This window comes from Bombina bombina, chromosome 3, assembly GCF_027579735.1.
Source record: "Bombina bombina isolate aBomBom1 chromosome 3, aBomBom1.pri, whole genome shotgun sequence".
Classification (NCBI taxonomy): domain Eukaryota; kingdom Metazoa; phylum Chordata; class Amphibia; order Anura; family Bombinatoridae; genus Bombina; species Bombina bombina.
The window spans coordinates 782,691,926-782,711,281 of NC_069501.1; the positions used below are offsets into that span (position 1 = coordinate 782,691,926).

At 39.5% G+C, this 19,356-nt stretch overlaps 1 protein-coding gene across 1 annotated transcript in view; it reads right to left on the reverse strand.

The window, feature by feature from the left end:
• The window catches only part of FHL2 (four and a half LIM domains 2), a 216,580-nt gene that overhangs the window by 175,242 nt on the left and 21,982 nt on the right, over positions 1-19,356 (reverse strand). The window contains exon 2 of the mRNA XM_053707668.1: positions 6,192-6,372. Within this exon, the coding sequence (XP_053563643.1) occupies positions 6,192-6,347 (156 nt within the window). The 5' untranslated portion in view covers positions 6,348-6,372. The remainder of the gene's footprint in view (positions 1-6,191; positions 6,373-19,356) is intronic.

Sequence of the window (19,356 nt, forward strand, 5' to 3'; positions counted from 1 at the left end):
TAAACGTGCCCATAAATTAATTGATAGAAATAAAACACTATTGCAATATACCTATATTACTTATTTTTATTTGCTTTTGCTTGTCTCATGATTCCTAGAGAGGCTGAAGCTCAGATTGCATATGTAAGTATGCTGTCGGACTCGGCTTCATATACTACAAATAGTTTGCTTAGAACAGTGCATAAAACCATTTACATTTCCTTCTAACTGGCCACAGGCAAGGGTGAAACATAAACAGCTTGTCCAGGCTCTATACGGAGTGTGGTACAAGCAAAGGCCAATCATCTTATAGCAAAAAGTAAGCAAACTAAGGCCTAGTGGAGTGCTATGGATAGCGCAGGGGGCCACACTGTGGGCCCACACTCAGAATGCTGCACAATCTAATAAAAATGAACAGAGAATGCTTAGCATGTCCTATACTAATAGATAGCACTAAACATCACCAAAATAACAAGTTGTGAGTTATGTGTTGTGTTCAACCTCAACATATAACGGCACTAAAGAAGACCTGAAGTAAAGTGTTACAATAAAAGTATAATAAAACACATGTAAAACAAAATAAGGTATTACACTCATATGTATATATATATATATATATATATATATATATATATATATATATATATATATATATATATATATATATATATATATATATATATATATACATATATATATAGGAAAACATCAAGCAGGGGATCTGCACACACAATAAACTTCCAACTTCCGGGGTGCTCTGGGTAGGAAAAGTAAACAAATTAAATAAACAGGTCCCGCACTCTCCTGTGACGTTTCAGGGTAGTTAGCCCCTTCCTCAGACAGATAACCTGAAGAAGTTTGTGTTTTCACAGCGGAGAGTGCAGGACCTGTTTATTTAATTTTTATATATATACATATACTAGTCCTAAAGCCGGTGTACACGGGCCGAAATCACATCCACTTGGATCCCCTCTCCCTCCTTCCCCTTCCCTACTGCTCTCAACATTTTTTTTTCTGAAGTGGAGCGGTTCCCCGCTGCTCCCGTACAGTACTGTGAGGTTCCTCATGTTGGGAAATACAACAGCATGTACTATACCACATGTATGAACAACATTGATGCTGTAGATGGCGCTGTTCAGTTTAGATTGCTGATTGTTTATATCTGTGATCTTGTTCAATCTTTTATACAGGAAGGAAGTTGTTTTTTTAATCTCTATTGTGTTTTTCCTCCTCTGTGTGTGCTGACTATAGTTTTACAAGTCCTTTGGTATGTTCCAAATATTGCTGATGCATCTGTACAAGTAAAGCCTAATGCAGTTTTCTTTAAAAGCTTCCAGTGTCTTTTTGATACATACACCAACAGGTTATGGGCCCAGACACTGAAGAAAAAGAAACTACAAGTCAGTAAGTGTTGCATCTATGATCCAAGCAAATACTGTGTGAGGAAACAAGAGCTGCATCCAAATTACTGAAAGATGGCAAGTGGTTCAGATGTGAAATATGCAATAGCGAAATTAAATAATACCAACTACCAGCTGTGGAAGTTTAAGCTTGAAATGCTGTTATCCAAAGATGATTTATGGGAGGTGCTGGATACAAACAGACCCACTGATAATCCAGGGGAATGGGACAAGAAAAACAGACAAGCAAAAGCAGTTATAAGCCTGTTAGTGGAGGATGATCAACTCATTCACATAAGAAAAGAAAACACAGCTAAAGGTATGTGGACTGCACTACAAAAACTGCATGAGCGTTCAAACTTAAATAGTAAACTATATTTGCTGCGCAAACTATATAAGATGAGGCTGGAAAAAGGCCAGGAAATGTGTGAACATGTGAATGCTATGCTAGAGATTGTGGAACAGCTATGTGCAATTGGAGAAGAAATTAAAGACAATCATATAGTAGCATTATTACTATGCAGCCTTCCAGAGTCATATAGTGCCCTTATCAATGCTCTAGAAACCAGACCTGAACAAGAACTAACACTAGAATATGCTAAGGGAAAACTAATTGATGAATATAATAGAAGAAAGGAAAACATGCATAGTGAAGAAAATGAGAGATCAGAGGTAGCTCTGAAGGCGCAAGAAGGCACAAAACAAAACAGAGAAACCAGAGTGTGTTTTCGCTGCAAAAAGGTCGGTCACCTGAAAAAGAACTGCTCAATCTGGAAAGCTGAGCAGCGAAGGTTAGAACCACCTACAAGAGAGAGAGCTAAGGCAGCCACAAAGCAAACTGCAGCTGTATCATGGAGCGGCAGCTTTAAAGTGACTCAGAATAGTACACCACACGGATGGTGCATTGACTCAGGGGCAACTAGTCACATGACAAGTGACGAGACATTCTTCACAGAAATTGATTTCAATACTAAAGATAAAGTCTTCCTAGCAAATGGGAAAAGTATTACAGCTGAAGGTAATGGTCAAGGGTTCCTGACTTGCATCACACCATCAGGAGGTAAGCGAAGCATTCTAGTAAAGAATGTTCTGTACGTCCCAAGTTTAGAAGGAAGCCTCCTATCAGTGAAAACTCTTGCTAACAATGGACTCACAGTTCAGTTCCAAGGCAATGAATGCACAATTCGAAACAGGAAACAAATCCTAGCAAAAGGAAGATTGAACGAACACCTGTACAAACTTATCACTGAAAGGAAGCAAGCCAAAACAGCCATTCATAATCCACACAACAAATGTATCCACCTGTGGCACAGGCGATTAGGGCATCGAAACCCAGAGGCCATAAAGGAACTTGCAAAGGAAGGTTTATCAGAAGACATGATAATTTTGCCTTGTGACATGCTCATGAAGTGCACATGTTGTATCAAAGCAAAGGCCACACGTACCCCACTTCCACAAGCCAGTCAAAGAAAAACCACTCACCCCATGGAACTCATACACAGTGACGTGTGTGGACCAATGAAAACCCCCACACCCGGCGGGAACAGATATTTACTGACTTTCATTGACGATTATTCCAGGTACACAACAACATATCTGATGAAGCACAAAAGTGAGACATCAGAGAAACTTCAAGAATTTATAGCTACATTCAGCAATAAATTTCAACGGAAACCAGGAATAATACGTACCGACAACGGAGGGGAATATATGAGTAAGGAAGTGGAGTCATACATGAAGAAACAAGGCATTATACACCAAACGACTGTACCATACACTCCTGAGCAAAATGGTGTTGCAGAAAGGAAAAATCGCACCCTCATAGAAATGGCAAGATGCATGCTTTCAGACGCCAATTTACCTAACCAGTACTGGGGTGAAGCAATAATGACTGCAACATACTTACAGAACAGGCTACCATCAAAAACTATTGAGAGCACCCCATATGAAATGTGGAATGGATCAAAACCTAGTATGGGACATATTAGAGTGTTTGGATGTAAAGCATATGCCCATGTTCCAAGTGAGAAACGCTCCAAATTAGAGAACACAGCCATAGAAGGCATTCTTATGGGCTACAGTGAACAAAGTAAAGGCTATAGAATTCTTCATCCAAAGACCAACAAGATCACAATAAGCCGCAGTGTTTATTTTGATGAAAGTCAAACATCAGAAAAAATGTCCCTCGAAAGCCATAAAGAGAACCTCTCCACTGAATCAGCAAGAGATGCTGACCAAAGTGAAGCTGTACAGGAGACAGAGCAAGAAGTGGAGCTCACAATAGAAAAAACAGCTACTCACAAACCAATAGAACCCACGGAACAACCAGAAATCAGAAAATCAACTCGGGTGACGAAAGGTATACCACCCCGCAAGCTGTCATACATCGCTAAGACACATGAAACACTCGAACCAACATCCTGGGAAGATATTGAAAAATTGCCAAAAAGGGAAGCCAACCAATGGAGAAAAGCAGCCGAAGAAGAAATAAAATCACTTCAGGAAAACAAAACCTGGACACTCACTGAGCTCCCCCCCGGTCGCAAAGCTATAGGAAGCAAATGGACTTTTAAAGTAAAATACGATGCAGAAGGAAATATCCACAGATACAAGGCAAGATTAGTTGCAAAGGGATATTCACAGAAATTTGGAGAAGATTATGATGAAACTTTTGCTCCAGTTGTAAAACACTCCACCATCAGAGCGCTCCTTAGCATTGCAGCCGGAAAGGGAATGCAAGTGAGGCACCTGGACGTCAAAACTGCTTTCCTATATGGAGACATCAAAGAGGATCTCTACATGGAACAGCCACCTGGATTTGAGAGGGAACCGAACCTTGTATGCAAACTTCAAAAGAGCATCTATGGACTAAAGCAAGCTGCGAGAATGTGGAATGAAAAAGTGAATGAAGTACTCATGAAACAAGGATTCTCAAGAAGCAAAGCAGATCCATGTCTATATTCAAGGCATCAACAAAACAAATGGATATACATCCTAATTTATGTTGATGACATCATAACTTGTTTTGAACAAGAAGGGGACTGTGACCAAATAGTTCATATATTAAAACAGAACTTTGAGATTAAAGAACTAGGGAACATCACTTATTATTTAGGAATCCAAATAGAAAGGGAAGAGGATGGAAGCTATCTTCTTAACCAAAGTCAGAAAATTACAGAAATATTAGAGCAATTTCACATGCAAGATGCAAAAGAGGTGAAAACACCTATGGAACCAGATTACCTGAAAAACAACGGAATAGATAACCTGTTACCCAATAACGACAATTACCGCAGGGCAATTGGAAAATTGCTATACATTGCCACCGTGACAAGACCAGACATTGCCGCAGCAATAGGTATACTCTGTAGAAAAGTTGCGACACCATGTCAACGCGACTGGAATGCAATAAAGAGGGTGATACAGTACCTAAAAGGAACAATTCGGATGAAGCTGCGACTGCCAGCAACATCAAACCCAAAACTAATTGGATATGTTGATGCTGATTGGGCCGGAGATACCACTGACCGCAAATCTACAAGTGGTTACATCTTCCAGTATGGAGAAGGAACAATAAGTTGGTCCAGTCGAAAACAAGCGACTGTTGCACTCTCTTCAACGGAAGCAGAATATATAGCAGCAGCACATGCATGTCAAGAAGCAATTTGGATTTGTCAACTTTTTCAAGACATGGGACTGGATGTGTCTAAACCCATACCAATTCTTGAAGACAACCAAGGGTGTATAAAGTTGACACAATCAGAAAGAGTGAATCCTCGAACCAAGCACATTGATGTAAAATATCATTTACTCAGGGACATGCAAGAACAAGGTATTATTGACATTCAATACTGCCCATCGGAAGAGATGACTGCAGACGCACTCACAAAGCCGTTGCCAAAGGAACGGCATTGTTTTCTTCAAAAGAAACTGAATGTTGTGTAATTATGTACATGCCGTTGAGAAGGGGTGTTGGGAAATACAACAGCATGTACTATACCACATGTATGAACAACATTGATGCTGTAGATGGCGCTGTTCAGTTTAGATTGCTGATTGTTTATATCTGTGATCTTGTTCAATCTTTTATACAGGAAGGAAGTTGTTTTTTTAATCTCTATTGTGTTTTTCCTCCTCTGTGTGTGCTGACTATAGTTTTACAAGTCCTTTGGTATGTTCCAAATATTGCTGATGCATCTGTACAAGTAAAGCCTAATGCAGTTTTCTTTAAAAGCTTCCAGTGTCTTTTTGATACATACACCAACACCTCAAATAATTTTAGAACGGCAAATTGTGAACTGTTTATCTAGCTATACAAGGTTCTGGGTGTGAAGGAGAGACACCTACATTACAATACATTATAATGCTCAAAAAAAAAACAAAGCAAAGTATCTGTCACTGACTATTAATTATACAATAATATAATTATCTATCTCATTTTTAAAAAAAAATGCATATTGGACCTAAGTGTGAGACCCTGCTCATTTATCATGAATTTCTCACAACTTTAAAGAACACTGCAATACAACAATACAACTCATGGCATCCAAGCATAAAGCAGATAGATAAAGAACTATCCTGACCAGTACAAAGGTATACACTTTTTTTTATAAATATATATAAAAAGTAATCTCTTTAGTATTGTATATTGACCATGCTGTCCTTATCTACCATCAAATTATTATTTTTAAGGGTTGGAATTGTAATAAAAATAAACTGAAAGTAGCGTAGAATGTAATATATAAACACAATTCTAGTACTGGCATAAGAAGCAAGTCTGTCTGGCACAAGGCAAAAAATCTCAGCAGTTACCTTGCCATCACAGCCTATTGGTTTCTTGCATTCTTCACATGAGTTAGAGTAAAGGTTCTCATAACACTTCACACAGTATGGATTCTCCTCTCTCAGAAGGTACTTTTTGCCAAACAGAGATTCCTTACAGTAATGGCAGTCAAAACGTTCAGTCATTTTCACAATAGCGATTTGTTACAATCTGAAAAGAAATATCAAAATATTTGTCATTATACATATTTTTTTTTTACAAAATTATCCTTTAAATACTATGGGGCCGAATTATCAAACTGCGAGCGGACATGATCCGCTGCATACGCTGTCGGCATTTATCATTGCACAAGCATTTCACAAGAAATGCTTGTGCAATGCCGCCCCCTGCAGATTCCCGGCCAATCGGCCACTAGCAGGGGGTGTCAATCAACCTGATCGGGCTGATTGCTGTCCCCCTCCTTAGAGGTGGCAGACGAGTTAAGGAACAGTGGTCTTAAGACCGCTGCTTCTTATCTCCTGTTTCCGGTAAGCCTGAAGGCTCGCACGGAAACAGATGCATTGGGGCCAATTGACGGCTTGATAAATCGGCCCCTATGAGGCTTTTCATAGATATATTTTGTTACAGTTGTTCAAGCAAAATTGATTCCAGCTTTTACTCATATATAAACCTCTACACAAAATGAATAATCATTAATAAACTGCTAGTGTACTTTGTAGCATTTTATTTTTGTATTTCCACACATTAAACAGTACTTTTTATGAATATAATAAGGTTGTATACATTTAAACTATTATTCTAAGGCATTTTTGTTGTGACTCTGTGCTTATCAGAATACTGTGTACAAAAAAAAAGTTGAAAGTTGAAAGGAGAAAAGTTGTCCAGGTGCAGGGCCGGATTTACATCTCAGGTGCCTGTAGGCACAAAGACCTGAAGTGCCCCCCCCCCCCTCCAAAAAAAAAAAAGTGGGAAAAAATGAGGACTTTTTTATTATTATTTAGGACAACTAAAATAAATATTACATGTAAAATAAAATTTTCCCTTTTATGGAGATACACAAATACACACACCAATTGCAATATTTGTTGCAATGGAAGCTACACAAAAAATCAATATTCACTTGACTCAAATGGCCATACAATTTCTATTATGTATAACAAAAACAAATCATGTTAAATTTTTAACAGTGGCGTCACTAGGGGGGGGGCGGGGGGGGCGGGCCGCACCCGGGTGACACCCACCAGGGGGTGACACCAAAAAAAAAAAAAAAAAATTTTTTTTTTTTTTTTTTTTTTTTTTAAATTTTATTGAAATTCAAGGAAATACAATGTTGATATGCATGGATTTTTTTTTATTAGAGGGGCTGGCATTTGGGAACATTGGTGGGACTGGGGAAGTTGTAGACACACAATTTTTTTGCCCCTTGAGCCAGTGCTGCAATTTCAACAAATAGTTTTCCCGGCTGCTTTTGCTTGTTTGTACTTTGCTTCTCCCCTGCCCAATTTCGCTATGAATGTTGTGGACATGCCGTGGGGCTTGCAAAGTTGCGCTGCTAGCCTAAACCTGCCTGCCTATCTGTGCTCACTGCTCAGTGACATGTGGAGCAGTGGAGTCACTCACTGCTGTGCTGTCTCTCTAAACGGGAACTGGCAAATCATGAGGGGATGCCTGGCACCTGACCGCATTACTGTCTGACACTGTCTTTAAAGTGAAGGAGCCACGTATGATGCCCACCAGACCATTACGGTTATGGTACACTAAGTGCACACTGAACAGGTAGGAGGGCAGGCGGGGGTCTGGGGGTGGGCAGAGTGCAGAGGTGATTGGCCATAAGAAGTGGTAGGCACGCGGCCCGGGGCTGTGTACTGACAGACTTGGAACAGAGTCAGAGAGCAGAATTTTCATAGTTTGCACCTAAAACTTTTCTTTAGTAATTTATTTTTAGAGTCCTCTGTTTATTTTTCATTTGATGCTCTGCTGAGCCAGGGAGCAGCTCTAGGCATGAGCTTTATAATTAATGCAGTGCAGTTTACATATTTTGTATGTGTGTGTCTGAGTTTTTGTGTGTGTGTGTCTCAGTGTTTTTGTGTGTGTGTCTGAGTGTGTTTCCGAGTGTTTGTGTGTGCATCTGAGTATGTTTTAAGTGTGTCTGAGTGTTTGTATGTGTGTTTGCCTGTGTTTTTGTGTGTGTCTGCTTTCTGGGGGGGGGGGGGTGACACCATAACTTACCGCACCGGGTGACACCAACCCTAGTGACGCCACTGATTTTTAATGCAAAATATTCTAAAGAAAACCCTATTTAAAGGGACATAAAATGTGACAGTTTGCTAGGGCATTTTATTATTGCACTAGGGCTTGCACAGAAGTGTTTTAGCCTCTTGCAAAAGAGTTAAACACATAGTCAATGTCAGTTCTGAGACAGCAATACACATCTGTGCAGATCCAGATGGGCTCATAGGACATGTTTATTGACAAGCCATTAGTGTATTCCTTTTCTGGAGATGACTTTGACTATGTGCTTAACATTTTGTTGGAGTTAAACACAGCTTTGTGTAAACAATAGCAATATTAAAACTAGAAGCATGCAAGCTCATCAACAACCTGTGCAGCCAGTGGAAGAAAATATAAAATGTAGGTATTTTTTCCACTACATGAAAAAAATCTTGTGAACTCTTTTTGGTACAAATACACACAGATGTTACATTTATTTTGTTCTGAAATATAAATATAATATGATGTTGCTCTCAAAGGAAAACATGGAATGTTGTAGATTATATGTAATCCAGGGGTCAACAAATGTGTTTAAAATGAGAAATTCAATTTACCACAAAACACAAACATACCACACTTACTTGATAAAAGAACAGATTAACAATTTTTAATGTGATGTGTGTGTATGTATATATATATATATATATATATATATATATATATATATATATATATATAGTATTTTCAAAATAGGACTGCACTCGCTGGATTTAAGCATAAAACTTATTTTATTTTATTGTGGTAACGTTTCGGAGTCCACAGACTCCTTCCTCAGACCAGTACAAACATGCAAGTGAACACAGTGCCTTATATATACAATAAGCCCCACCCATCTAACAATACCTGTGTGAATTGCGCCAAAAACATGGTTGTCATGGTGATGACCCCCTCAACCAAACAATATTGCCATACTACTAAGCTAATAAAATAGTAAAATATATAGAGCAGAAATACAAACATATCATTATAGCAATGTATATCTATGTAGACCAACATTTGCAGTATCAGGTTACACTGTGTTAACAATAATTCAGCACATGATTCATGTTATAAAGTCACATTAAGCATGGAACAATTGAGTCACAATAATCTATCCCTACTTTATAGCTAGTTGGTTACTTATATGACTCTGTATGTGTCCATAATTGAGGTTATTACACAGTCATCATATCACATATTGTTTAAATAAGCGTTACCCAGAATTGGAGAATCCTAGTAAATCTCTGCCACTGCTTTTGTAAACGCATCATGTTTGTCAGGTCATAACAGATCTAGATTATTGCTGATACTCATAGCAGACACCTCCGTATAGGAACATACCTTATGTAAAAATGCCAGTATCCCCAGTCTGATTAGTGATCTGCCAAAAAGATGTGTTGCTGTCAAGTGCCAAGTTATGTGTCTCAGAGACGCTGTGCAGTGAACTCCGGCGTCTGTGGTGTAATTCCTCAAACCGCATGGCTAATTAGCATATGCGGCTGACGTCACCCGGCTTGCGCTACTGCTTGTAGTCATGGTAACCGCGGTGCGTTTATACAGCTTCAAGCCCTGTCAGTATTATCAGAGTGATTTGAACACATTAGTGAGTGTTAGGTGGCCATGTAACAATACAGCAGTAGCTCACCCAATGTTACCAGAACGGTTACAACAGATGTAAAAGGGCAAGGTATTAAGGCTTCCACCGGTGGGGAATAATTTACATAGTGCACAACTTATAGTGCATAGTTAAAGTGTATTGTCACCCATATAGCTATTGTGGGGTAGTTGCTAAGGCTCTAGTAATAAATCCCTTGTTAGGTTACCGCAGCTGTGGTGGCAAATGGGTCATATGAGAAAGAAACAAAAATGTACATAAAGATAAAACTAAATGTAAATACAGATACAACTAAGGCTTCCACTAGAAGCAACATAACATGGTCCAACACATTATTGTATCCCACATACCTCATCAAATAAGGTAGCATATTGTCTTGTTACTCCAATTTTAAGCATATATCTGATACAGACTAACACAATGAGTATATATCTCAGGATACTTATTAGCATCACATTCGTTTAACAGTATTACCTCCTTGTGTCTGGATACCATTGTGTCCATATAGCTGAACCTCAAATAATACCATTGGTTCACTATTCATAATTGGCAATCAAGGAAGGGCATGTAATCTAGTTTAGTTCTGGTCCATACATAAGTCATTATAAGGTGTTAACTCCTTTTATAAGGTGGTGGTATTATAGTGGTCATAGACTTCCATTCATGATGGTGACAGGTGACTCCATAGAGAGATGAGAGTTATATTCATACTAGGTTCGTGGAGATGTCATGGTACCCTAACATTATCCAAGTGCCCTTCAATCCCATGTTTCAACCACCTCTGATAAGGCAACAGTAGACACTCATGAGTGGCACGGATACCTAATCCAGTGTGTATCACATTGTGTAACATGAAACACACTGGTTAGTGTTCCAACCCTCATGTATAGTCAAGATCGAGGTGGTCCATCTTAGTGTGTATCCCAGAGCTACAAGTGACTATCCCTGGTTGGATATCAAGCTCTATCAAGTGTCCCACTATAGCGGGTGATTCACCACGGGTGAATCCTCACATGTATGGGATCAGTGGTATATAACCACACCACACTGTTATCAGAGGAAGCAATGCCAATCGTTAGACATATTTAGGCCCTTAGGATGTAGGGTACCAAGTCTGTGTATCCACCTCGTTTCACACTGAAGTAAGGCTTTGTCCCTGTCACCTCCTCGTTTAAGTGGTGGAACGTGGTCAATCAAGACGAATCTTAGGTCCGTTACCTTATGTTTGGCTATAAGGAAATGGCGTGCCACGGGTTGGTCCGATACCCCTTTGTCCAGGGCACTCCTTATGGCTGATCTGTGGTTCGCCATCCTGAGTCTTGCGTTGTCCATCGTTTTTCCTACATAAAATAGGCCACAACAACAGCTGAGCAGATAAATAACATGAGAAGTTGTACAGGTAATGAAATGTTTTATTGTATATTTCTGGGTTGTGTGTGGATGTCTGAAGACTTTACACGGGATCATCCCACTGCATGTTGTGCATCCCAGACACCTGTAGCAACCCTTTTTCTTAGTCTTTAGCCATTGTTGTTTATTATAGCACTGCTGGGGGTCTGTGGACATGAGCAGGTCTCTTAGGCTCCTTCCCCGTCTGTAACCCATGATGGGAGGATCCATATGCTTAAATGGTAGAGTATGGTCTGTAGTTAAGATCTCCCATCTCTTCCTGATATTATCAGCCATCTTGTCCTTTCCTTTGTTGAAGGTCGTGGTGAAAACCATCCTGTCTCTCTTTGGCTGCTCCCGTTGGTCTACCGGATTCATTCCATGAGTGACCACCTCAGCAATAACATTTTGTATGAGTTCCATACTGTAGCCCCTTTGTAAGAACTTTTCAGCCATCATGTTTAATTGTGTTTCACGATTGCTGGCTTCAGTATTGTTTCTTAACACTCTAATCATTTGTGACTTTATAATTGCTTTTCTGGTGTGGGGAGGGTGGTTACTGGATGCTTCGAGTATTGAATTCCGGTCAGTTGGTTTAGTGTAGAGAGTTGTACATAATGTGCCTTGTTTTTTGTAAATCCTAAGGTCTAGAAAGTCAATATAATTCCCATCGTATTTAAGTTCAAATTTGATTGGGGTCTCAAGCGCATTTATGTGCGTGACCCAATCCACCAAAGTGTCTTTTGTGCCATGCCATATGAAAAAGACATCGTCAATGTATCTTTTGTAGTGTTTCACTGTGTCGATATTATAGATGTCAATGGTTTCACGTTCAAACTGTTCCATATACAAGTTGGCATATGACGGGGCCATGTTCGATCCCATGGCTGTCCCCGTCAATTGCTGGTAAAATGTGTTTTCAAAACGGAAATAATTCAAGGTTAAGCATTTTTCCAATAGGTCCAGGATCAGAGAGATAGGTGGTCCCACGTATGGGAATCGTGTCAACGCCACTGCTACTGCCTTAAGTCCCTCCCTATGGGGAATGACCGTGTACAAGCTTCTTACATCCAGTGTGACTAATAAGTCATTGTCATCAACTTTATCCACCGTGTTGAGGATGGAAATGAGGTCACCTGAGTCCCTAATATATGAGTCCATAGATCTTACAAGGGGTTGTAAAAGGGCATCAACAAACTGTGCTATAGGTTGTAGTAAGGACCCTCTGGCTGACACAATTGGTCTTCCTGGGGGATTCTGTTGATCTTTATGTATCTTCGGTAAAGTGTACAATATTGGATGAATCGGATGAGTGGTCCTCAAGAAGTTGTATTCATCAATGTTGATCCAGTTCATCTGGTGTGCTTCTAATAGTGTACTGTCTATATCCCTTTTGAACTCATTCGTTGGGTCCCGGGTTAATTTCTTATAGGTCTGGTGATCATCCAGTTGTCTTAAGATTTCCTTGCGATACTGTACATAGTCCATGACTATGATTGCTCCTCCCTTGTCCGCTGGGCCACCAAGATGAAAAACCCTGATATAGTCATCAACCTTAGTCAAAGGACACTGGAAGAAGGTGAGATTAGTTTACTAAATAAGGGTCTCACATTTATCCCCACATTTACTAATGATGACTTTGAGAATTACTTGGATATACAAAGATTCCAAAGGAACCTCAAATTAAAGGAACACTTTAAGGATATATCCATAGAAAAGTAAATAAAGCAATTTAAACCTAAAAGCAAATTTGAACCCAAAACCTGTGGCTCAAGCATTAAAACCTACACCAGATTGATTGGTAATGACACTAAGGAGCTAGAACAAATGAAACACAGACCTAACCTCAATAAAGCAGAAAGAATGGCACTAAAAACCTTGGCCAAAGACACAGACATTATCATACGCCCAGCGAACAAGGGAGGAGCAATCATAGTCATGGACTATGTACAGTATCGCAAGGAAATCTTAAGACAACTGGATGATCACCAGACCTATAAGAAATTATCCCGGGACCCAACGAATGAGTTCAAAAGGGTTATAGACAGTACACTATTAGAAGCAAACCAGATGAACTGGATCAACATTGATGAATACAACTTCTTGAGGACCACTCATCCGATTCATCCAATATTGTACACTTTACCGAAGATACATAAAGATCAACAGAATCCCCAGGAAGACCAATTGTGTCAGCCAGAGGGTCCTTACTACAACCTATAGCACAGTTTGTTGATGCCCTTTTACAACCCCTTGTAAGATCTATGGACTCATATATTAGGGACTCAGGTGACCTCATTTCCATCCTCAACACGGTGGATAAAGTTGATGACAATGACTTATTAGTCACACTGGATGTAAGAAGCTTGTACACGGTCATTCCCCATAGGGAGGGACTTAAGGCAGTAGCAGTGGCGTTGACACGATTCCCATACGTGGGACCACCTATCTCTCTGATCCTGGACCTATTGGAAAAATGCTTAACCTTGAATTATTTCCGTTTTGAAAACACATTTTACCAGCAATTGACGGGGACAGCCATGGGATCGAACATGGCCCCGTCATATGCCAACTTGTATATGGAACAGTTTGAACGTGAAACCATTGACATCTATAATATCGACACAGTGAAACACTACAAAAGATACATTGACGATGTCTTTTTCATATGGCATGGCACAAAAGACACTTTGGTGGATTGGGTCACGCACATAAATGCGCTTGAGACCCCAATCAAATTTGAACTTAAATACGATGGGAATTATATTGACTTTCTAGACCTTAGGATTTACAAAAAACAAGGCACATTATGTACAACTCTCTACACTAAACCAACTGACCGGAATTCAATACTCGAAGCATCCAGTAACCACCCTCCCCACACCAGAAAAGCAATTATAAAGTCACAAATGATTAGAGTGTTAAGAAACAATACTGAAGCCAGCAATCGTGAAACACAATTAAACATGATGGCTGAAAAGTTCTTACAAAGGGGCTACAGTATGGAACTCATACAAAATGTTATTGCTGAGGTGGTCACTCATGGAATGAATCCGGTAGACCAACGGGAGCAGCCAAAGAGAGACAGGATGGTTTTCACCACGACCTTCAACAAAGGAAAGGACAAGATGGCTGATAATATCAGGAAGAGATGGGAGATCTTAACTACAGACCATACTCTACCATTTAAGCATATGGATCCTCCCATCATGGGTTACAGACGGGGAAGGAGCCTAAGAGACCTGCTCATGTCCACAGACCCCCAGCAGTGCTATAATAAACAACAATGGCTAAAGACTAAGAAAAAGGGTTGCTACAGGTGTCTGGGATGCACAACATGCAGTGGGATGATCCCGTGTAAAGTCTTCAGACATCCACACACAACCCAGAAATATACAATAAAACATTTCATTACCTGTACAACTTCTCATGTTATTTATCTGCTCAGCTGTTGTTGTGGCCTATTTTATGTAGGAAAAACGACGGACAACGCAAGACTCAGGATGGCGAACCACAGATCAGCCATAAGGAGTGCCCTGGACAAAGGGGTATCGGACCAACCCGTGGCACGCCATTTCCTTATAGCCAAACATAAGGTAACGGACCTAAGATTCGTCTTGATTGACCACGTTCCACCACTTAAACGAGGAGGTGACAGGGACAAAGCCTTACTTCAGTGTGAAACGAGGTGGATACACAGACTTGGTACCCTACATCCTAAGGGCCTAAATATGTCTAACGATTGGCATTGCTTCCTCTGATAACAGTGTGGTGTGGTTATATACCACTGATCCCATACTTGTGAGGATTCACCCGTGGTGAATCACCCGCTATAGTGGGACACTTGATAGAGCTTGATATCCAACCAGGGATAGTCACTTGTAGCTCTGGGATACACACTAAGATGGACCACCTCGATCTTGACTATACATGAGGGTTGGAACACTAACCAGTGTGTTTCATGTTACACAATGTGATACACACTGGATTAGGTATCCGTGCCACTCATGAGTGTCTACTGTTGCCTTATCAGAGGTGGTTGAAACATGGGATTGAAGGGCACTTGGATAATGTTAGGGTACCATGACATCTCCACGAACCTAGTATGAATATAACTCTCATCTCTCTATGGAGTCACCTGTCACCATCATGAATGGAAGTCTATGACCACTATAATACCACAACCTTATAAAAGGAGTTAACACCTTATAATGACTTATGTATGGACCAGAACTAAACTAGATTACATGCCCTTCCTTGATTGCCAATTATGAATAGTGAACCAATGATATTATTTGAGGTTCAGCTATATGGACACAATGGTATCCAGACACAAGGAGGTAATACTGTTAAACGAATGTGATGCTAATAAGTATCCTGAGATATATACTCATTGTGTTAGTCTGTATCAGATATATGCTTAAAATTGGAGTAACAAGACAATATGCTACCTTATTTGATGAGGTATGTGGGATACAATAATGTGTTGGACCATGTTATGTTGCTTCTAGTGGAAGCCTTAGTTGTATCTGTATTTACATTTAGTTTTATCTTTATGTACATTTTTGTTTCTTTCTCATATGACCCATTTGCCACCACAGCTGCGGTAACCTAACAAGGGATTTATTACTAGAGCCTTAGCAACTACCCCACAATAGCTATATGGGTGACAATACACTTTAACTATGCACTATAAGTTGTGCACTATGTAAATTATTCCCCACCGGTGGAAGCCTTAATACCTTGCCCTTTTACATCTGTTGTAACCGTTCTGGTAACATTGGGTGAGCTACTGCTGTATTGTTACATGGCCACCTAACACTCACTAATGTGTTCAAATCACTCTGATAATACTGACAGGGCTTGAAGCTGTATAAACGCACTGCGGTTACCATGACTACAAGCAGTAGCGCAAGCCGGGTGACGTCAGCTGCATATGCTAATTAGCCATGCGGTTTGAGGAATTACACCACAGACGCCGGAGTTCACTGCACAGCGTCTCTGAGACACATAACTTGGCACTTGACAGCAACACATCTTTTTGGCAGATCACTAATCAGACTGGGGATACTGGCATTTTTACATAAGGTATGTTCCTATACGGAGGTGTCTGCTATGAGTATCAGCAATAATCTAGATCTGTTATGACCTGACAAACATGATGCGTTTACAAAAGCAGTGGCAGAGATTTACTAGGATTCTCCAATTCTGGGTAACGCTTATTTAAACAATATGTGATATGATAACTGTGTAATAACCTCAATTATGGACACATACAGACTCATATAAGTAACTAACTAGCTATAAAGTAGGGATAGATTATTGTGACTCAATTGTTCCATGCTTAATGTGACTTTATAACATGAATCATGTGCTGAATTATTGTTAGCACACTGTAACCTGATACTGCAAATGTTGGTCTACATAGATATACATTGCTATAATGATATGTTTGTATTTCTGCTCTATATATTTTACTATTTTATTAGCTTAGTAGTATGGCAATATTGTTTGGTTGAGGGGGTCATCACCATGACAACCATGTTGTTGGCGCAATTCACACAGGTATTGTTAGATGGGTGGGGCTTATTGTATATATAAGGCACTGTGTTCACTTGCATGTTTGTACTGGTCTGAGGAAGGAGTCTGTGGACTCCGAAACGTTACCACAATAAAATAAAATAAGTTTTATGCTTAAATCCAGCGAGTGCAGTCCTATTTTGAAAATACTGTGAATGTTACTGACCTGGCACCCTGGTTGATGACTGGAGGAGATTGAGAGTGCAGATACACATGGAGGATATATATATATATATATATACATATACATACATACAAACAAATATGCCATGTGAGTGGTTTACACACATACACATTTTAAAGCCTTACAGTCTACAAACTTTGTTGTCAAAGTGCCCTAAAGGCTGTAAATCACAATTGGCAGCTTGTAATAAAGAGCAGAGCAGCACATAACCTCCTCACCTCCAATGCCTTTATAGAACAAAAACATTCATCCTGAAGCAGAATTTAACCCCCTGGCTATCAAAATGCTCTACAGCACATAACAAGTGAATACACTGCAATCCTCTCTGGTAGCCAAGGGGTTAAAGTGCTCTGCTTGTTATGTTGTCATTCTAGGCAGCATTAGAAGCCTTGTACAGTCCTAACCTGTTGTTCTGAAGCTTTCATTCCTTCAATAAAAAGTGTCTGCTAAACATCAGCATGGAGCTTGGCTGTGTGAGGCAATAGAAGTACATAAAATAAAAGTGAAACTAAACATGCCTGGCGAAAATGGGAGGGGTTTAGTTTTAATCTTTGCCATTCTCTCCTTCATGGCTCCCTCAACTGCTGTAACATATTCCCAATGAAACACTCAACTCTGTAAGCACCTGGCAGCACAATTCTTATTAAAATTAATGCCCTCACAAAATTTTTTTTTTTTTTATTTCTGACAGGCAGGCGCCCCTCACTGCAAGGCACCTGTAGGCACATGCCTACTGTGCCTAATGGGAAATCCGGCCCTGTCCAGGTGAGGGATTAAAGTCAGCTTGTAGTTCTGTGTTTTTTTAATGCAGCAGGTGCACAGTTTGAAATGTATTTGAAGAAGTTAAAGGGACAGTCTACACCAGAATTGTTATTGTTTAAAAATATAGATAACGCCTCTACTACCCATTCCCCAGCTTTGCACAAGCAACATTATTATATTAATATACTTTATAACATTTAAACCTCTAAATGTCTGCCTAGTTCTAAGCCACTACAGACAGCATCTTATCAAATGCTTTTTTTTTATGAGCTTTTCACATCAGGACAAGGCTAGTTCATGTGGGCCATATAGATAACATTGTAGATAACACTCTCTCCTGTGGAGTTGTGCATGAACCAGCACTAATTGGCTAAAATGCAAGTCAATAGATAATAAATAAAAAGTCATGTGATCAGGTAGATGTCAGAAGAGGCTTAGATACAAGGTAAACACAGAGGTAAAAAGTGTATTAATATAACTGTGTTGGTTATGCAAAACTGGGGAATGGGTAATAAAGGGATTATCTATCTTTTTAAACAATACAAATTTTGGAGTAGACTGTCCCTTAAACAACAGTAAGAAGATAGGCTGAGTACTAATGAGTGTGAGTAACATGGAATGCAGTGTTTTTTTTTTTTTTTTTTTACAGTGGAGTTAGGAAATGTAAAATGAGAGGAAAAGGGAAACTGAAAAAAAACAGAATTAATTGTAAGGGACACTGGGGTGTAACAAGTTACTGTGGGAATTACAGATGATAGTTATTTTATAAAAAGGGGGGGGGTGTATAGTTAATCAGAAGTCTGTGTTATAGGAAGCTGACAGTCTGGCCAAGTGAAGGGTGTTATTGGTTTGTAGCTCTGTGTTAAAGGGACACTGAACCCAAATTTTTTCTTTTGTGGTTCAGATAGAGCATGACATTTTAAGCAACTTTCTAATTTACTCCTATTATGAAATTTTCTGTATTCTCTTGGTATCTGTATTTGAAATGCAAGAATGTAAGTTTAGATAACGGCCCATTTTTGGTGAACAACCTGGGTTGTCCTTGCTGATTGGTGGATAAATTTATCCACCAATAAAAAGTGCTGTCCAGAGGTCTGAACCAAGAAAAAAGCTTAGATGCCTTCTTTTTCAAATAAAGATAGCAAGAGAATGAAGAAAATTGATAATAGGAGTAAATTAGAAAGTTGCTTAAAATTGCATGCTCTATTTGAACCATGAAAGAAAAAATTTGGGTTCAGTGTCCCTTTAAATATAAGAAGAGTGTGTGCTATAGGAAGGTTTCAGGCTGGCCTATGCAGATGGAAAAAATCAGGAAATTCAGGTGAAGGATGATAGTGAGTCTGTAGTTTAGTGGTAATTTAAAAAGAATGTTCTTTAGCAACAGTCTGTATTGTGCCGGAGAGAGAGAGATTCG